At 38.1% G+C, this 16,730-nt stretch overlaps 2 protein-coding genes and 1 pseudogene across 5 annotated transcripts; 2 read left to right on the top strand and 1 right to left on the bottom strand.

The window, feature by feature from the left end:
* The first annotated feature begins 2,540 nt into the window (after positions 1-2,540).
* LOC110702322 lies at positions 2,541-5,170 on the top strand (annotated as a pseudogene).
* Positions 5,171-5,659: 489 nt separating this feature from the next.
* On the top strand, positions 5,660-9,010 carry LOC110702602 (UDP-glucuronate 4-epimerase 3-like). Of its 2 annotated transcripts, none has more exons than XM_021880337.1 (2): positions 5,660-7,390; positions 8,663-9,010. In XM_021880337.1, exon 1 carries the CDS (start codon positions 5,907-5,909, stop codon positions 7,257-7,259), a length of 1,353 nt encoding a protein of 450 aa, XP_021736029.1. In that variant the 5' UTR covers positions 5,660-5,906; the 3' UTR covers positions 7,260-7,390; positions 8,663-9,010. The 2 variants fall into 2 exon arrangements, with proteins under 2 accessions (XP_021736029.1, XP_021736030.1); XM_021880338.1 differs by lacking the exon at positions 8,663-9,010 and adding an exon at positions 8,314-8,608.
* Positions 9,011-10,125: 1,115 nt separating this feature from the next.
* On the bottom strand, positions 10,126-16,194 carry LOC110702600. 3 transcript variants are annotated; one of them, XM_021880336.1, is made up of 4 exons: positions 15,907-16,050; positions 14,524-15,779; positions 10,858-10,981; positions 10,126-10,511 (listed from the first exon to the last, which is right to left on the bottom strand). In XM_021880336.1, the coding sequence occupies exon 2, from the start codon at positions 15,771-15,773 to the stop codon at positions 14,622-14,624; it is 1,152 nt and encodes a 383-aa protein (XP_021736028.1). In that variant the 5' UTR covers positions 15,774-15,779; positions 15,907-16,050; the 3' UTR covers positions 10,126-10,511; positions 10,858-10,981; positions 14,524-14,621. The 3 variants fall into 3 exon arrangements, with proteins under 3 accessions (XP_021736028.1, XP_021736026.1, XP_021736027.1); XM_021880334.1 differs by having other exon boundaries at positions 10,127-10,511; positions 10,858-10,986; positions 15,907-16,194; XM_021880335.1 differs by lacking the exons at positions 10,126-10,511; positions 10,858-10,981 and adding an exon at positions 11,580-11,955 and having other exon boundaries at positions 15,907-16,194.
* Positions 16,195-16,730: the final 536 nt, after the last annotated feature.

Below are 16,730 nucleotides of genomic sequence, written 5' to 3'. Positions count from 1 at the left end.
ATACTGAGGATTTTATAATACTGTAAGTACGGTTGGTATGAGTATTATTTGATGATGGGAAAGAGAAAGAAATAGTAGTGAAAGTGAGATTAGTGGAGAGAAATAATGAAATAATAGTAGACTTTTACCAAATAAAGAAGTGTTATAATTAATACGAAACAGATGAAAAAGGTAAGTGTTGCAATTAATCTCACGTGAAAGAAGTTGTAATTATTGTAGAAACCTATTTAGGGCCTGTTTTCATTGACTGAACTCAGCTGAACTGAAATGAATTGAGTTGAACTGAACTGAACTGAAATGAATACTTTGTAAGAGAAGGAAATTAGGAGCTGAATTGAGTTGAACTGAATTTCAACGTAAGAGAACATGCCCTTATTCATGGAGTGTCGACTTACGGACCTCCAAATCATCTTAATGCCCATGCGAGATGTGTATCATTGAATTAGAGGACTAAGTACTCAATCAGTCAATCCCCTATTATTTGCTCAAACCTTTTTTTTTTTGATTGTCCTTTTAAGTTTATTCCATGTCTTAAATAGTCATAAAAGTTCGCTTTGATACTCGCAAAAAATATTGGTGATTCCACCAATGTTCTTTCCGATGAACTTTATACAACCAAAACTTAATAAAATGAACCTTATTCATATGGAGCAAACAAAAGATTACGAAGGGAGCTTTAGGTAAGAGTGGATTGTATTGAGTGAAAGCAATAGTATGATGTGAGCTTTTAACGGAAAATAAAATAAAATCTACATCTATTCCCCACCATATATATTTGTTTAATTTAATTTTGTTTTTTCGGTGGAATATTTTAGTTATGGCTAGCTACATGGGGATTATTATAAGTAAACAACCCAATAATTAATAATGTTAGGTGCATTGTTTCCAAACTTTTACTTTAATACATTAGTTTAAGTCATTTTAAATGCATAATATAACTATATATATATATGACTTATTATTTTGTATAATAGAGTCCGGAGTAATTTCAGTTATACACAATATAGACTGTAAGTGATAAGCTTTGCATATTTTTTTTTTAAATAAAAATAAACTTTGAATATTTTCTTTAAGCTTTCAATCTTAGTTTGTAATTTACGTTAATATCCATGTGAGTTGACGTGATATTAGGATTAGTTCCATCATTTCCATACAAATTTCATATACTCTATATTCGTGGTATTAATTCAGATAACTTAGAATTTGTTATATACAATAGGATGTATCATACACCCAACTAACATAAGATTAGCTTTTGCTTTTCATTTGATGATTAAATGAAAAACAATCATCAAAATGAGAACAAAAACTCATTGATATACGACACACTCGGGTGTATATAACAACCTCTAAGTCGTGTTTGGTGAGGTTGGGTCATGTAGTGTTTATATTAAATTAGAGACACGTTAAATTATTGTATTCATACAAGAGTGTTACTACTCCCCTTACCACTACAAGGCCCTATAAACTGCTTCTTAAAGCTAGCTCACCTCCTTTCTCTCTCCTCTGACCAGCTCAACATCACCTTCCTCAACGCCGAATTCGTCCACCAACGTCTCCCCGACCTCCCGTCTCGCTTTCCTCGAGTTAAATTCTCCCAATTTTCCGATGGAATCTCCGGCGACGACCCCCGGCCTCCGGCGAAGTTTGCCTCCATGGTGAGCTTCTATGAAGCCGAGGTCATCCGAAGTTTGCCGGAGTTTCTGGAATCTCCGGCGCCGGCGACGTGCTTGATCGCTGACGGGGTGTTTACAGCGGTGGGTGAGAAAGCGATGGAGTTGGGGATTCCGGTGGTTTATTTCTCGACTCTGAGTCCTTGTTGTATTTGGGCTAGCTGCTTTTTTGTTCCTAAGCTTTTTGATTCTGAGTCCTTTAGGTTATTGCCGTATTAGGCATCAACTTATATACTTCCTCCGTTACGCATTATGTGCAACAAATAGATTGACACGAACTCCAAGACAAAAGATGTTAAGCCTTGATTAGTAAGATTAAAGGGCAAGTGATTAAAGAGTGGTATGTCTAATAATTTACCACATCACCACCAACTAACACCCCTCCACCACCACTATTATATCCGTACACCACCTGAAACCCTACCACCAGCACCACAACCAGAAACTCCACCACAACCACGGCCACAAACTCCACCAGAGAAATCCCAAAACCAAGGCCACCACCAAAAAAACTCCGCAAATCCGCCATCACCAGAAACGACAACCCCGACAACCACCAGCGAAACTCTGTAACCCCGACAACCAGAAACGACCACCACCACCAGAAACTCCGAAATCCACCTGAAATCCCGAAGCCCCGACCACCAGCACCACAATCCCGAAACCCCCACCGTACTAGTGAGATCCCAAAACCCCCACCATACCAGCGAAATCCACCATCGAAATCTACCATCGAAATCCACCAGCGAAATTCAGCCAAATCGCACAAATCGCACACCCAATTCTCTTTTATTTATTGTTTCGAATTTCAATCTGAAATCCTTGGTGGTGGCGGTGGCGGCGATAAAGAACGAAGATGAACCCTAAATGAAGATGAAGAAGATGATGTTGGTGGTTGCAATGGTTCAGCATCGAAGGTGTTTATGGTGGCCTTGGTGTCGGTGGTCTGGTGTCGAAGGTGCTGGTGGTTTGGTACGGTGGTTCTCATGGGTGGTCGGTGATGATGGTGGTGGTCGGTGATTATGGTGGCAGGGTAGAGAAATGGGTTTTTAACTTTTTAATTATTAATGTAAATAATCTAAGGGGCCGTTTGATTCGCGCGGGGGAATCGGAATGGAATGAACAAAGGGAATGTAGGAGAATGGAATGAAACCCTTTCCAAGTACTGTGTTGTTTGGTTTTCAATAAACAAAGGGAATCACCATCACCACCACACATCCCCTTTCTTCACTTTTCCAGCCACCAGGAGCCACCCCACCGCCCAGCCACAACGTCGACGGAAATTGGCAGCCCTGGGCGCACCTCCTCCACCCCTCGCAGCCCCTAACCTCCCCGGAAAAAACTTCCACCACCACGCAAAAACCCTAGAAAACACCATCCCTCCCCTTAAAAACGCCGGCCAACCTTCCCCCGCCCTCGAAACCCTAGCCGCTAGGGTTTCGAGGGTGGGGGGAAGGTCGGCCGGCGTTTTTAAGGGGAGGGATGGTGTTTTCTAGGGTTTTTGCTTAGTGGTGGAAGTTTTTCCGGGGAGGGGAAGTGTTTTCGAGGGGAGAGGTGGGGGAGGTGCGCGGGCTCCGGCGAGTTGTGGGGGAAGTGCGGCGAGTCCGGCGGTGGGGACTAGGTCCGTGGCGAGGTGGTTGGGCTAGTTCCGGCAAGTACAATGGTGGTGGCTAGGGAAAGGGAATGGGAAAGTCTGGGGGGGTGGGGAATCAATGTAGACTAAAAATGGGTGAACTCAAAAATAAAAATGGGTAAAGGGAATCAAAAAAGTGACAAACAAACAACAACAAAGGGAATGATATCAGTTCATTCCGATTCCCTTTGATTATTAACCCCAACCAAACGGCCCCTAATTAATTTTAATTAGTAACTAAAAATAGTGCTATTAGTTTTTAAATAGGGGTATTATATTAATTTCATATTAAAAAAGTTACCAAAAAAGGAAAGAAAAAGTTTGTCGCACATAATGTGTAATTTCCCTTTTTGGCAATTGTTGCACATAATGCGTAACGGAGAAAGTACTTGAGTTACGTCCTCTATTTTTTAAAAAAATACTTGTAACATTTTTTTAGAATGTTATTTGAGAAAATATTTAGAAAAGGTAAATACTAAATAGATGAATTATGCTATAAAATTTAACTAGGTAACACTTTCTTAAAAGTAGTGGAGTAATGTTGGTATTTCCAAGTTTGAGATGAGAGGAATGAATAAGAAAAGAAACTAAATAAAAAAATTGATACTTATATATCTGAAAGGGTTTGCCCTAATTAAGGGCTAAGCCAATCAAGGTGAACAACCAGGTTGACTAATTAACTAGCCATTTCTAGTTGCAAATAGTTGATTAAATTAGATTATATTTTGATCAGCTTTAATTCTGATAAAGCTATGAAATTATGTCAGTTATTTCAAAGAAAACTCTAAACATGTTTTGTAGATCTAGTAGCTCAAGCATCAACTTATTTAATTTTTCCTCGTTTTGATTGAATGAATTCATAGTTGATCGCGCTCATTATGACTGACTTTTGTTTCAATATGTAGGAAAGGACCTCAATGAGCCAATAAGTGACATTCCAGGAGTAGAAGGGACCGCCTTAAGGTGGTGTGACCTTCCAGGTATATGCCGAACTCAAGACATTACAAACCCTTACATCCAACTAGTACTTGAAGAGTGCCGAAAATTGCCAAAGGCTCAAGGACATATACTTAACACTTTTGATGACCTAGAAGGACCTCTACTTGATGAACTCCATTCTCTTTGTCCTAACCTATACACAATTGGTCCAGTTCACTTGCACTCTAGGACTAGACTACAACTAGAATCTGAACAACGAGTGACATCCAACAGTTTATGGCAAGAAGATAGAAGCTGCATATCATGGCTTGATTCCCAACCCTCAGAATCAGTGATTTTTGTTAGCTTTGGGAGTGTGGTTCCTTTGACAATGGACCAACTATTTGAGTTTTGGTATGGCCTAGTGAATAGTGGAACGCGATTCCTTTGGGTTAGGCGGCCTGACTCACTAGTTGGAATTGAAGATAATGATGATATCTTCTTACAAGTCCCAACAGAACTTGCTGAAGGAACACGAGATAGGGGCTACATTGTAAAGTGAGCGCCACAAGAAAAGGTCTTGGCGCATGGAGCCGTTGGTGGGTTTTTGACTTATAGCGGGTGGAACTCTAAACTAGAGAGCATAGTGGAAGGAGTGCCTATGCTTTGTTGGCCTAATGGTATCGATCAACTGGTGATTAGTAGGTTTGTGGGCGACGTGTGGAATATTGGAATTGACATGAAAGATATATGTGACAGAGCTGTGATTGAGGCTATGGTGAGGGATCTTATGGAGGGAAGAAGGGATGAGTTTTCACAAAGGGCAAATCGATTGTCCAAATCAGCAGCTCAAGCTGTGAGGGAAGGTGGGTCGTCGTGGCTAGCATTACATCGTCTTATTGAGGACATAAAATTCATGAGATTTAAAGTCACAAATGATACATAATGGAATTGCATAAAATTGGATAGTTGATATTTATATCAGATGTAATATGCATTCTGCAATAAAATAATTTTTTTTACCTTGTAACCATTTTAAACTTGTAAGTTGTAAAATTTGGAAGTTCACATAATGAAAAGTTTACAATCAAACCCCATTTGTGGCACACGTAGTAAACTTTGATATTATAATGATTTATAGACTCACTTGGTCTAAGGGGATCTTTGGATCATCATTGAAACTTCTCTCGTCGCGCTACTTCCAAAGCCACCAACACACTATCGAAAAATTTGTACTAGTAACATTCATTTTATTCAACATTAAAGAACCAAAACAATAATAAATTAGCAAAAAACTAATTTCATTCAATAATAAGTTTTTTTCTCAATCATCAATCATAGAGTAGTAATAATATTTATAAAATCAAGACAATAAATAAATGAAATCTTTTGTCAAAGGAAAAAATCAATAAAATCACTAGTTGCAAGTATGTACTTAGTTGTTAATTGTTAAAAGATTAAAATTTGCCAACTAATCTTCTCTCCCCTTTTTCCCTCTTTATCTCTCCTCCTTCATTCCCCACCACCACCCACCCACCATTATCGCACACCTCAAGAATTTCTCCCCTTTTCTTCTTCAAATGTTCCCTTTTCCCAACAATTTCCCAAACCCCTAATTTTCCCAGATTTCTGCTGTTTCAATTTCGGAAATTAGGGTTTTGATTTCTTCAGTTTTTCAATCAATGTCGCAGCTCAAAGCAATTGGTCACATGGCGGATGATATCCCATCAACCCCAGGAAAATTCAAGCCTGAAAAATCATCGATTTACTTCAATAGAATTCGATGGTACTCTTCTGTCTCTAAACTTACCCTTTGGTCTTTCCTCTTTCTCTCTCTTCTTCTCTTCCTCTTCTTCGCTTCCCCTCGTTTTGATTCTTCCCACCGACACGGGGATACTTTCCAGGCCGTGTCCAAAACCACCGCAACCGCCGCCACTTGGGGTGGTCACGATTGGGAGCGCCGTGTTCGGCAATCTGCACGGGTGAAACAGGGCACACACGGGTTGACCGTGCTCGTAACTGGCGCATCTGGGTTTGTTGGGACCCATGTATCAATGGCGTTGCGAAGGAGAGGAGATGGTGTTCTGGGTCTTGATAATTTCAATGATTACTATGACCCTTCTTTGAAAAGATCTCGTCAGAAGCTTCTGGAACGTGCTGGAATCTTCGTGGTTGAAGGGGATATCAATGATCGAGATCTTTTGACGAAATTGTTTGATGTTGTTGCGTTTACTCATGTGATGCATCTTGCTGCTCAAGCTGGGGTAAGGTATGCAATGGAGAACCCTAAATCTTATGTCAATAGTAATATTGCTGGACTGGTTAATTTGTTGGAAGTTTGTAAATCTGCAAATCCTCAACCTTCGATTGTTTGGGCTTCTAGTAGTTCTGTTTATGGATTGAATTCTAAAGTTCCATTTTCTGAAAAAGATAGAACTGATCAACCTGCTAGTTTGTATGCTGCTACTAAGAAAGCTGGGGAGGAAATTACACATACTTATAATCATATATACGGGTTGTCCATTACCGGGTTGCGGTTCTTTACGGTGTATGGACCTTGGGGTAGGCCGGATATGGCGTATTTCTTCTTTGCTAAGGATATGTTGAAAGGGAAGCAGATTAAGGTGTTTGAGGGACCGAATCATTCGACTGTTGCTAGGGATTTTACCTACATTGATGATATTGTGAAGGGGTGTTTAGGGGCGTTGGATACGGCCAAGAAGAGTACCGGGACTGGTGGGAAGAAGAAGGGGCCGGCGCAGTTTAGGATCTTTAATTTGGGGAATACTTCGCCTGTTAGTGTTACCGAGTTGGTCAGTATATTGGAGAAGCTGCTTAAGGTTAAGGCTAATAAGAAGATTTTGCCGCTGCCTAGGAATGGGGATGTCCCATACACACACGCGAATATCACATTGGCTCAGAAGGAGCTCAATTATAAGCCTTCTACTGATTTGCAGACGGGGTTGAAGAAGTTTGTTAGATGGTATTCGAGTTACTACTCAGACTCGAAGAAGAAGAGTGGCTCTGTTTGGTGAAATTGGAGCTTGTGATGTTTGAGGAGATATCGCGCTAGAAGTCTGCTTTCTGGCAATCTGCTGAAATTGGAGGGTTTTTGTTCCATGTTTTCTGTCTGCAGAAGGATACCTCGATTCGAGTATTTGTGGAGGTATCTTCATTGTTTTTTCTGTCCACATATTGCTTTGTTCTTTTAGGGTTAGGTATCACTAATAGTTAGCAAATGTACAGCTTCTGAATTCAGACTACAACTTTACAGTTTCAATAACACTACGCCGGTTCATTTATGTTTTGTTATGATCTTAAATACCAGTTGCAATACTTTTAGATTGGTAGATGAGGTTTTGTCCAAACTTGCTCTGTATTTTACTAGATTTTATTGATATATTGCACTTTGATTTATCTATTTTTTCTGTGTCTATATTCAGTATATGTATGGAATGATACCCCCTTCCCCTCTGTTAGTTATTCTTGATTTGCGGGTGTATGTATAGGATTATAATTGCTTCAAGACCGTGCAGTGTATAATTTGCTATTCTTGACTAGCTCTTCCATCGGCTCCTCCATTTTCCCTCCCTTCACGGTGAGGATAACGCTATGAAATCAGGATGATAATTACATCATCTAGTATGTTAGAGCTTTCAATATTTATCATTTATTCCAAAAACCAGAAATTATTTGGTGATTAGGAGCCTAATTGAACTAGTCAAAATAAACTAAATTCTTATCCTATGAGATGGACCAAAGAATGTAAGGCGTATGATTTTGCCTTTGGAGTTTCATGAAGGAATGGTTTTGTGTATAAGCTCTATAGGGATTTTGGTGTATAGTCTTTATATTTGATATCTCGAGAGGTTAAATTGTGTTACGCTAAAGAGCATTACTATTGAGTCCTATAGGCATAGATGCTTCAATTACCATATTATGGGTCCTTGGCCTTGCCACATGTTACTTATGCCTATGCCCAGAAGATTAAAATTCAATACTCTACTGCATTTGGTTAAATGATTTGACTGATTGTTCTATGGTTCTTTTGATCTTCTGTGCTACATAGTAATATAGACAACGATGCAGGATTCTGCTGATACTGTGTAGCCAGAGCAGACTTGAACCTCTGGTAATGCTAGAGATCACCACAACTTGCTCCCTCATGGGATATCTGTTAGCAGGAGAGCTGGCATTTGTTATGGTTTTGATGGACCCCTATTGCTTTATATAGTCTGGTTGTCTTTGATGCTGAATGACTTGTAAATCTGTTTTTCTGTTTGGACAACGACATTACTTGTAAATTCTCAGAGTTTTTGACTTTTGAGGTGAACTAATGACATTCACATGAGATTTATGTACTGATATTCACAATTCATAGTTTGAACAGCCGTTACACTTTTTTGGAGTGCTGAAATCTAATTTTTCACTTATGCAGTTTTGAGTTGATTCACCGTGTCTTGCCTGCTGCCTGCTATATCCTTGTGGTTCAAGGACTTCAACGATTGCAGGATCGATGAATGGGTTTTATTTGCTGCTTGTGACATGATTTGTTGATTAAACTCTAATTTCATGTCAAGTTGCAATATGATCACATTATGCAATAAGGCCTGCCTTGAAATTCGTACATTTTGCTTTAGTAGTTGTATTGCAAATGTTGCAGCTGCGACTGTAATGTTTTTTAAAAATCTGAAAGTTGAAGTTAGTGGCTTTCTTTTAAAATTCAGGAATCATTCTACCATTCTTCGGATTGGAAAAATCAATGTTATTGATGGTTAATTGATCAGATCTTTGATTTTTTTGGCTGAATTGTTGCTTTTCTTGAGATTAGAAGTTTCCTCTCCTGATTAATGGCTTTTCTAACGGCGGCTTTTTGGATTTGGTCTTGATTGAGCTTAGAAGTTGTTTATTTTCTGGATTTGGTTAGTTATGGCTGCTGCTGTTTAAATTATTGTGCTTAAGAATTTCTTGGTGGACGGCTGTGTTGTTTTGTTGTCTTGATAGGCTAATTACTAGTACTCTAAAATACAGCTTATCCCCTCAGACGTTGCAATTTGAAAAAAGAACCGAGGAAGTGTCATTTGGTTAGTGGTGAGTTGGTGACCATCTTTGGTCAGTCATGTAGCCATCCAGCCATGGTGTTCTAAACTCAAATTCACTTACGTATAAAAGTAACCTTGTACATCCAAATTAAGCTAGAGTCATTCTTAGACCTTGCAATCTTGACCTGCGACCCAAAAGTTGACCCGAAAATGACATGAACCCTAACAAACCCGACCCGAATGTGACCCAATGCTCGAAATAACCCGACTCAGTGACCCGACCCAATTTTAACCCGAATGGATTGACCCGACCCAAAGTGACCTGATTCCTGAAGTGAATAGGGTGTAATGGTACTCACGGTTTTTTTTTTCAATGATTTTACTTTATTTTTCCAACTTTTTTAAAAAATGAATTTATTTTGGTGACTTGACACAAACTTGACCTGACATGAAATTAACTCGAAAAATGGTCAAACTCGAATTGACTCGACCCAAAGTGCTAACACGAAACCCAAATTGACCCGACCCAACCTAAACCTGGCCTAAACAATTGCTGACCCAAAATCGACCCGACCCAAACGACCCGTTTGACAGGTCTACATTCTACGTGCTTTCCCATGTATTTTTAATTGCAACACTTTGACTTTTACACTTGTCAATGCATAATTTTAACCCTCCATAATTTTAATTATAGATAAATAATAATAAAAAAAAAAAGTAGTTATTGTAAAATTATAAATTAACAAAGAAGGCCAATTGCAAATGTGTAATCATTTAAGTGTTGTAACTAAAAATTAAAAGGGGAAAGTATATGATAGGTCCTTTGATATTGCATCTCAATATTCCACTTTACCATACCAATATAATTTGAAGTAATTTAACCTAATCTTAATACTAGTATTTGGGACTTGGGAGCAGAGGGAAGTAGTAAATGATTGTGAGAGAATTCCATCGTTAGAGAATTTGTCAATTGTGCTACCAACACTAGACCAGTCCTTGTTGAAAATTTTAACTACCTACGTAAAGATATTCTGGTTGAAAAGTCGGTGTTTACAAATTATTAATCACAGTATTCTTACCAAAACAATTAAAGAATAATCACATCTAGTACAAAACAATTCAAACAAGTTTACATCAATATAAATAAAAATTGAGCCGGCGATAGTTCTCACACTTGCATTAGCTAAGTTTGAACTTTGACACAGCCAACCTTTCGAGGCCAGAGGCCTTGACAGTATGTTCCATCTGCATACAAATTTCAGAGATCAGCAGCATAACCTAACCTTCCATTCCATTGAAAAATTGAACATATACTATTCACAGTCTTCAACACTGTAACGACTAAGTTTACACATAACAGCTCCCAATCTTTCTTTTTGTCTCCAACTCTCAAATATGAGTTTTTTGAGCTATCAAAGGAAAGTTTCTGTTTTCCTAACGATGCTCAAAGGAGGGGAAAGAAGAAACAGAAATTTTGAGCAGAAACTTGACATCAAAATGTCTGAACAATGATCATCTCCACGACTCCATATTGGAAGCTCACTTCTTTTTTAATCACATAGATCAAGCAGGCGAATTATTTTATAATTACCTCAAAAAGTTTGTGGGATTCAACTGTCATGCGTCGGATGTTATTGCAAATTTTTGACTCCCTTTCCTGTCAAGGGAACCTTGTGTCATGCATGAGAACCAGGCCTTCTTTTCTGAGGCAACACCTACACTTCAGCAAAAAAGAGCATTTGCATAACAGTTTGTTTTACTTACAGTAAAATTAAGAGAAAAAAAAAAATTGATAAAAGGCTTTGCTTATATCATGGAAATTTAACTCAAGTAAGCTTATTTAGATCACATAATCACTGTATCACGTCCCTCAATTCTGTTACTAATAACCCCGTTACCATGGGAAAATTAAAAACATGGGAGTGGGATCACTGTCACTGCCAGATACAATTTTCAGAACAGAGCAATGAGGGTAAGGCTCCAAAAAATTTGCTCATGATTTCTCAATCCCATTCCCATAAAGCCATAATGATTCCCTAGCACAACATTAGCCATAATGGCATACATACTACTCTGACTCTTCAAGCACATTCAGATATTGCAGCATAAAAGAAGCTTGAAAATATGATAATCCCAGAAAGAACATTCTGATTTCAACATCAAACATCATATGTGATGAGGACCTAACTACACATAAAATAAGTACACACTCTTTAAGTACACAAGATATGTTTGTTCATTTTTGAAAGCTCTTCAATATTTGAGTTTTCCAGTACATTGATGCACACTTACCAACCCCCCCCCCCCCCCTCTCTCTCTCTCTCTCTCTCCTCTCCTCTCCTCTCTCTCTCTCTTTTCTGAGAGTAAATTAAATATGAGTCTCTTAAGCATAATTCCAACTCCATACATGAGTATATGCTGAATATGCGCAACTATCTCCATCAAAAAATGATAGTACCTATCATTCTTTTCCAGCCACACCATTGATCAAACTACCAAACCTCTGAAATAATTAATGTTGCAATTCCACAAGTATTTGTTTCTCCAAAAAGTAAGATGAGAATTGAGAAGTTTGCTGGTGAGCCATCTTTGGATTTTAATTACTTTGGTTGTCACTATGTTTCTGACAGTAATCTTGATATAGGAATGTAAAGGCAAAGATCCTTTTGACATTTTCATTGATAAGGGCCTGTAAATCCAAATTTAGCTATATAAGGAAATCTAGAAAGAAGAAAAGATATGTAGCTGTGTTTTAAATATAGTGGACAATATTAGCAAAAAAACGTTAAGAGATAGGACATGGATTTATCGGCTATCATCTTGACCTATAGGGAAAAAGGTGAAGAATATAAGTCCCAGAAACCTAATTAAATCCGTCATACTTTAGGCCAGTACATTGGGTTCTAGATTGATCATTATTCAAATCATCACATGTCAATAGCTCTAAATTAAGTTCCAAGGTAACATTTTTGGATAATTTGTCAATTACTACCGCAAGTTAATACCACTTTGTAAATTACTACCGCAAATTAAAAAAATTGTGAATTACTACCGCAAATTTTTTTAAGATGTTGCGATTACTACCAAACCCCCATTAAACCCAACTATGACGTCATTATATCCCTTTAACCCGTGTTTGACCATGGTTAAGGGCTATAACCAGCCCCAAAAAAAAAGAAAATGGGTTAGGGATATAATGACGACATGGTTAATGGCTTTAACCATGGGTTAAAGTGATATAATGACGTCATAGTTGGGTTTAATGGGGGTTTGGTAGTAATCGCAACATCTTAAAAAATTTTGCGGTAGTAATTCACAACTTTTTTAATTTGCGGTAGTAATTTACAAAGTAGTATTAACTTGCGGTAGTAATTGGCAAATTTTCCAACATTTTTTATAGGGTGGGTTTTGAAATGTACAATGTAGAACGATTGATTAGGAATTACCAAGCCCCTTTCTTAATGTTACTAAAGATCTCAGCAGATGAGGATCAGTATATTTCAGGACATAAGAAGAGAATAAGAAGCCAGAAGCAGGGAAAAATAAGAAGTCACATATCATGTAGTCGTAGGCCGTCTTATAGAGGAGGTGGAATATAGACATTCAATGAGTACAGCTATCAAATTCAATGGATACATTATTCAAGCAGATCAGTAATACTTTTCTTTTGCTCAAGCAACTCAATGGACATACAAGAACACCATATATGGCATGCAAATATTGAATACATAATTCTTTGGGTACCTTAGTCATTCTGAAATGCACACTGCATGACAGAAAGGTGGAATGTTGTAGTTGTCATAGGATCCAAGTCCTAAATTTGCCTACCCCGACCCTCCACAATTGGTGGGGAGAGGGGTAGGGCTGAATTTTCCTTACTCTTGCAAATGCTATTAATAGCATTCTGGCAATGTTTATCACTTCTAATTCCACAAATATTATATTAACATATGTCGGAAAAAATAACCCAAAAAAAAAATAAAACAACGCTGATTTTTACATAATTCACTAACAAATTAACAATGTGTTCACTATGTCCATAAAGACAGAGTAGCTATGTTATAGTGTTTTACCCTGCTCCAATTGGTATAAACTGAATAGGCCTAGAATACACACCAAACCAACTTAGTGACCCTTTCCACACCCCTACTAAAACAACAGATGTGTTACCGAAGACTGTTTAGGGAAATGGTCAAATGGCTTCCTGGCTAGTTGAAGGAGTAGGCTATAGTTCATGACCTCTCAGTCACAACTCAAAACAGTATGGGCAGTAAGATCTTCAACATGTTTGTAGTTTTCATTGAGTGTTTTCTTTCTTTCTTTTTTTTTTTTTTTTTATTTAAAGAAATGCTATTGTTAATACGAAAGCTTATCAGCATCCTGATCAATTATTTAATGTCTACATGTACTAGATGTCCTGCATCCTTGAGTTCTAATCAAGGGTTAACTGGTGGCCAGTGGACAGAGATCATCAATAAGCTGATCTGATTGTTTCGAAGTAAAAATAATCAATTCATCACTACTGTGTTCATGACAGTGTCCTCAATCGTATATTTGCTCCCACTAATCATGGAGACTTTAGTTTTCAGTTTCTTAGATTCCAGACCTCAAGACATTTTTATGGATTTTAGACGTCAACATATTGCTCAATGATTCACAAATTAAAATATTTGAGGCAAAATTAACTCCATCAACAATATCAACTCCAAAATTAACTTTGATAGTTATATGAACCACTAGTGCATGCATTACTTTTAAAAAATGAAAGGGAAACTATCAGGAGAGATCAGGGGAAACTTTTTTACTTGGTCTACCATCTCACTGTATTAAGGCACACATTCCTATTCTGCAGTATCAATCCAACCATGGGTTTAAGAAGCAAAGATATAAACCAATTCAAAGCTTTTTCAAAAGTGGATACACGAGAATTGTTTTCTCACAAGTGCGCTGCAGCTGATGTCATTCTCTAGATTCAATTACAGGTAGCAAGAATTATCAAACATAGTACATATGCAAGTCCACATGAATTAATATTTGAGCTAGATAAGAAAATGGAAGGAAAACATGAGTAAACTTATATTTATAAGCAACTAAGTATAGAGCAAATGCTTACATGTACACCTATAACCTTCAAGAACCCTCCCAAGACCCACTTAGACGCAGTGTTAAATTTCACAGCCATGTCACATCAACAGCAATAGCTTAGCTATAAGGTCAATGTGATGCATTGAAAAGGGTACAGTAAATAATAACTCACATTGATTCAGTGGAACTCTCTGCTGCTTTCTTTGCAATCGTATCATCCTGTCAATCAAATAATTCACGAAGGATGTCCTTTCATATGTGTGTCTACAATCAAGTCAACGGATTTGAAGATGCACCATCATCCACTGGATCCAATTCCCACCAAGGTCTATCATCATTGTGGAGCAAACGGTCATGATCTTCTTCAATTGAATCATCAGTATCTTCCTCCTCAAGCTGAACATCCTCAAAATCACAGGCATTACTCCCTTTACAAACATCTCTTTCCAGATCTGGATTATAAGACCATTCCAGTCTCTTCAAAACATCGCGATCTTTCCACTGGCCTACAACTGAAACCGCCTGCGTTTTAGCCTTACCAACCAAAATATCCCGCCAAGAAAAAGAGGCATCCGCATTTCTCTTCAGCACCCCATCATGATTGTCACCAACGACAACAGTCTTGAGACATCTCTCCTTAGCCTCCTTCAAGACACCCAAAAAATCAGAATCATCAGAGACAATGACCAAGCATTGTATTCGCCTATGATCCATCATATCCACTATATGACTCCTTAAAGCAACATCAGCTGCTTGTGGTTCATCAGACACCATCTTCACCCAAAAGCCAGCACGTTTCAAATCGTCCCCTAATCCGTATCCAACCTTGGGAGTCAAAATATCCCGTGCAGCATTCTTATATTTCTCCATCTTCATTGCATATTTCCCAACCAAAGTAACCCTCTTCTTCCCTTTTGCAGACTCTATCTGCTTCAGCCTTTTCTGATGCTCCCTCTCATGAACCTTAAAATGCTCAATAAGCTTCTCATTCACCCTAAATTTCCTCCCACAAACCCGACATACATACGGTTCAACAGACCTGATAACTCCCTTGTTTTCTAAACGATTTAACACCTTCCTCTCATTCCTCAACTCCCTAACTGCAGGAGGCACATAGCTAAATGCATGGTGGTTTGCATAAGCAACCATACATCGAACAATCCCAAAAGATGAAACTGCCCTTTTCAATTTAATCGCAGCCTCAAACGGAGAGACCGAATTCGGGGGTTTGTTTTCCAAATCCCAGAAAATCCCTACCTTACTTTGAGGAATTTTCACTAACGATGAATTAATAGATGGGTATTGTTCAAAATGACAAAATCTTGTACATTTAAGACATGGGTCTAGTAATTTTGTTCTTCCTAGATGCAATTCATCCAAAATTCCACAAATTTTAAGAAATTTATGAATGCCCATTATCATAATTGCCTGCAAATCAATCACTCATTTAAATTCACAAACCCAGTGAACAGCAATTCAATATTTCAATCTCTCTAATTGAATTCATTGGAAAAATTTGAAATTAAAAGTAGAATAGATATTTATTGTTAAGTACCTTGTATGAATTGAAATCCAAAAACCACAAGCACAACCTTAATAGTGTTGGCCTGTTGGGCAATGAGCAGCCGCGTGAGCAGCGGGAATACGGTGGAGTAGGATTGCACTGCCAAACCAGGACAACTTTGAACGTCACGAGTAGTTAGTTCACCATGGGAGAGAGAGAAACATGTTTCTTCCGAGGAATTATATGCCCGAGTCAGATATCTTAAAATCGGGAATAAAGTTCTTGAGCTATCCCTCCATTCTATGATTTCTATCTTCTACTCGCAGTAGTGTAGTACTACTTTCTTGTACGGAAGTCCTAATACAAGTTAATCAACCCGATAAACATTAGAAATACCCCTCGTGAGGAGGGCTTCGTAATGATTTTTTTATCTTACCTTTAAAAAAAATATATTAACGGGGATAAATGACATTTTCTATATTAAGCGTATGTTCTCTTCATCTTATTTTCAATTTAGTCTAATTTCCTTCTCTCATAAAATATTCAGTTAACTTCAGTTCAGTTCTGCTAAATTTAGTAAATGAGAACAGACTCTAAGTGAGAGGTATTGTGGTACATTTTCCAGGTACGCAGGCATAAGTGGGACTAATGCCACGTCGCTTCATCAATGTCGGATTGATAGGTCTCCTTCCTCCATCCTCCATTGAAGCTTCAATGAAAGACACAGTCATCCCTACCTTTTGGGGTTGATCATGCCCTAAATTTCACCCTTTCTTCATAGGGTATTCATCTAATTGATATTGTCGATGGAATATGAAGGTGAGGAAGATAGTGGAACGTTGGTGGAGACCGGGGAAGCTTTAATGGTGGAAACA

Source organism: Chenopodium quinoa, unplaced genomic scaffold (genome assembly GCF_001683475.1).
Source record: "Chenopodium quinoa cultivar QQ74 unplaced genomic scaffold, ASM168347v1, whole genome shotgun sequence".
Lineage (NCBI taxonomy): Eukaryota > Viridiplantae > Streptophyta > Magnoliopsida > Caryophyllales > Amaranthaceae > Chenopodium > Chenopodium quinoa.
Note: the sequence above shows the minus strand (reverse complement) of the source record. Positions and strands in the feature narration are given on the sequence as shown.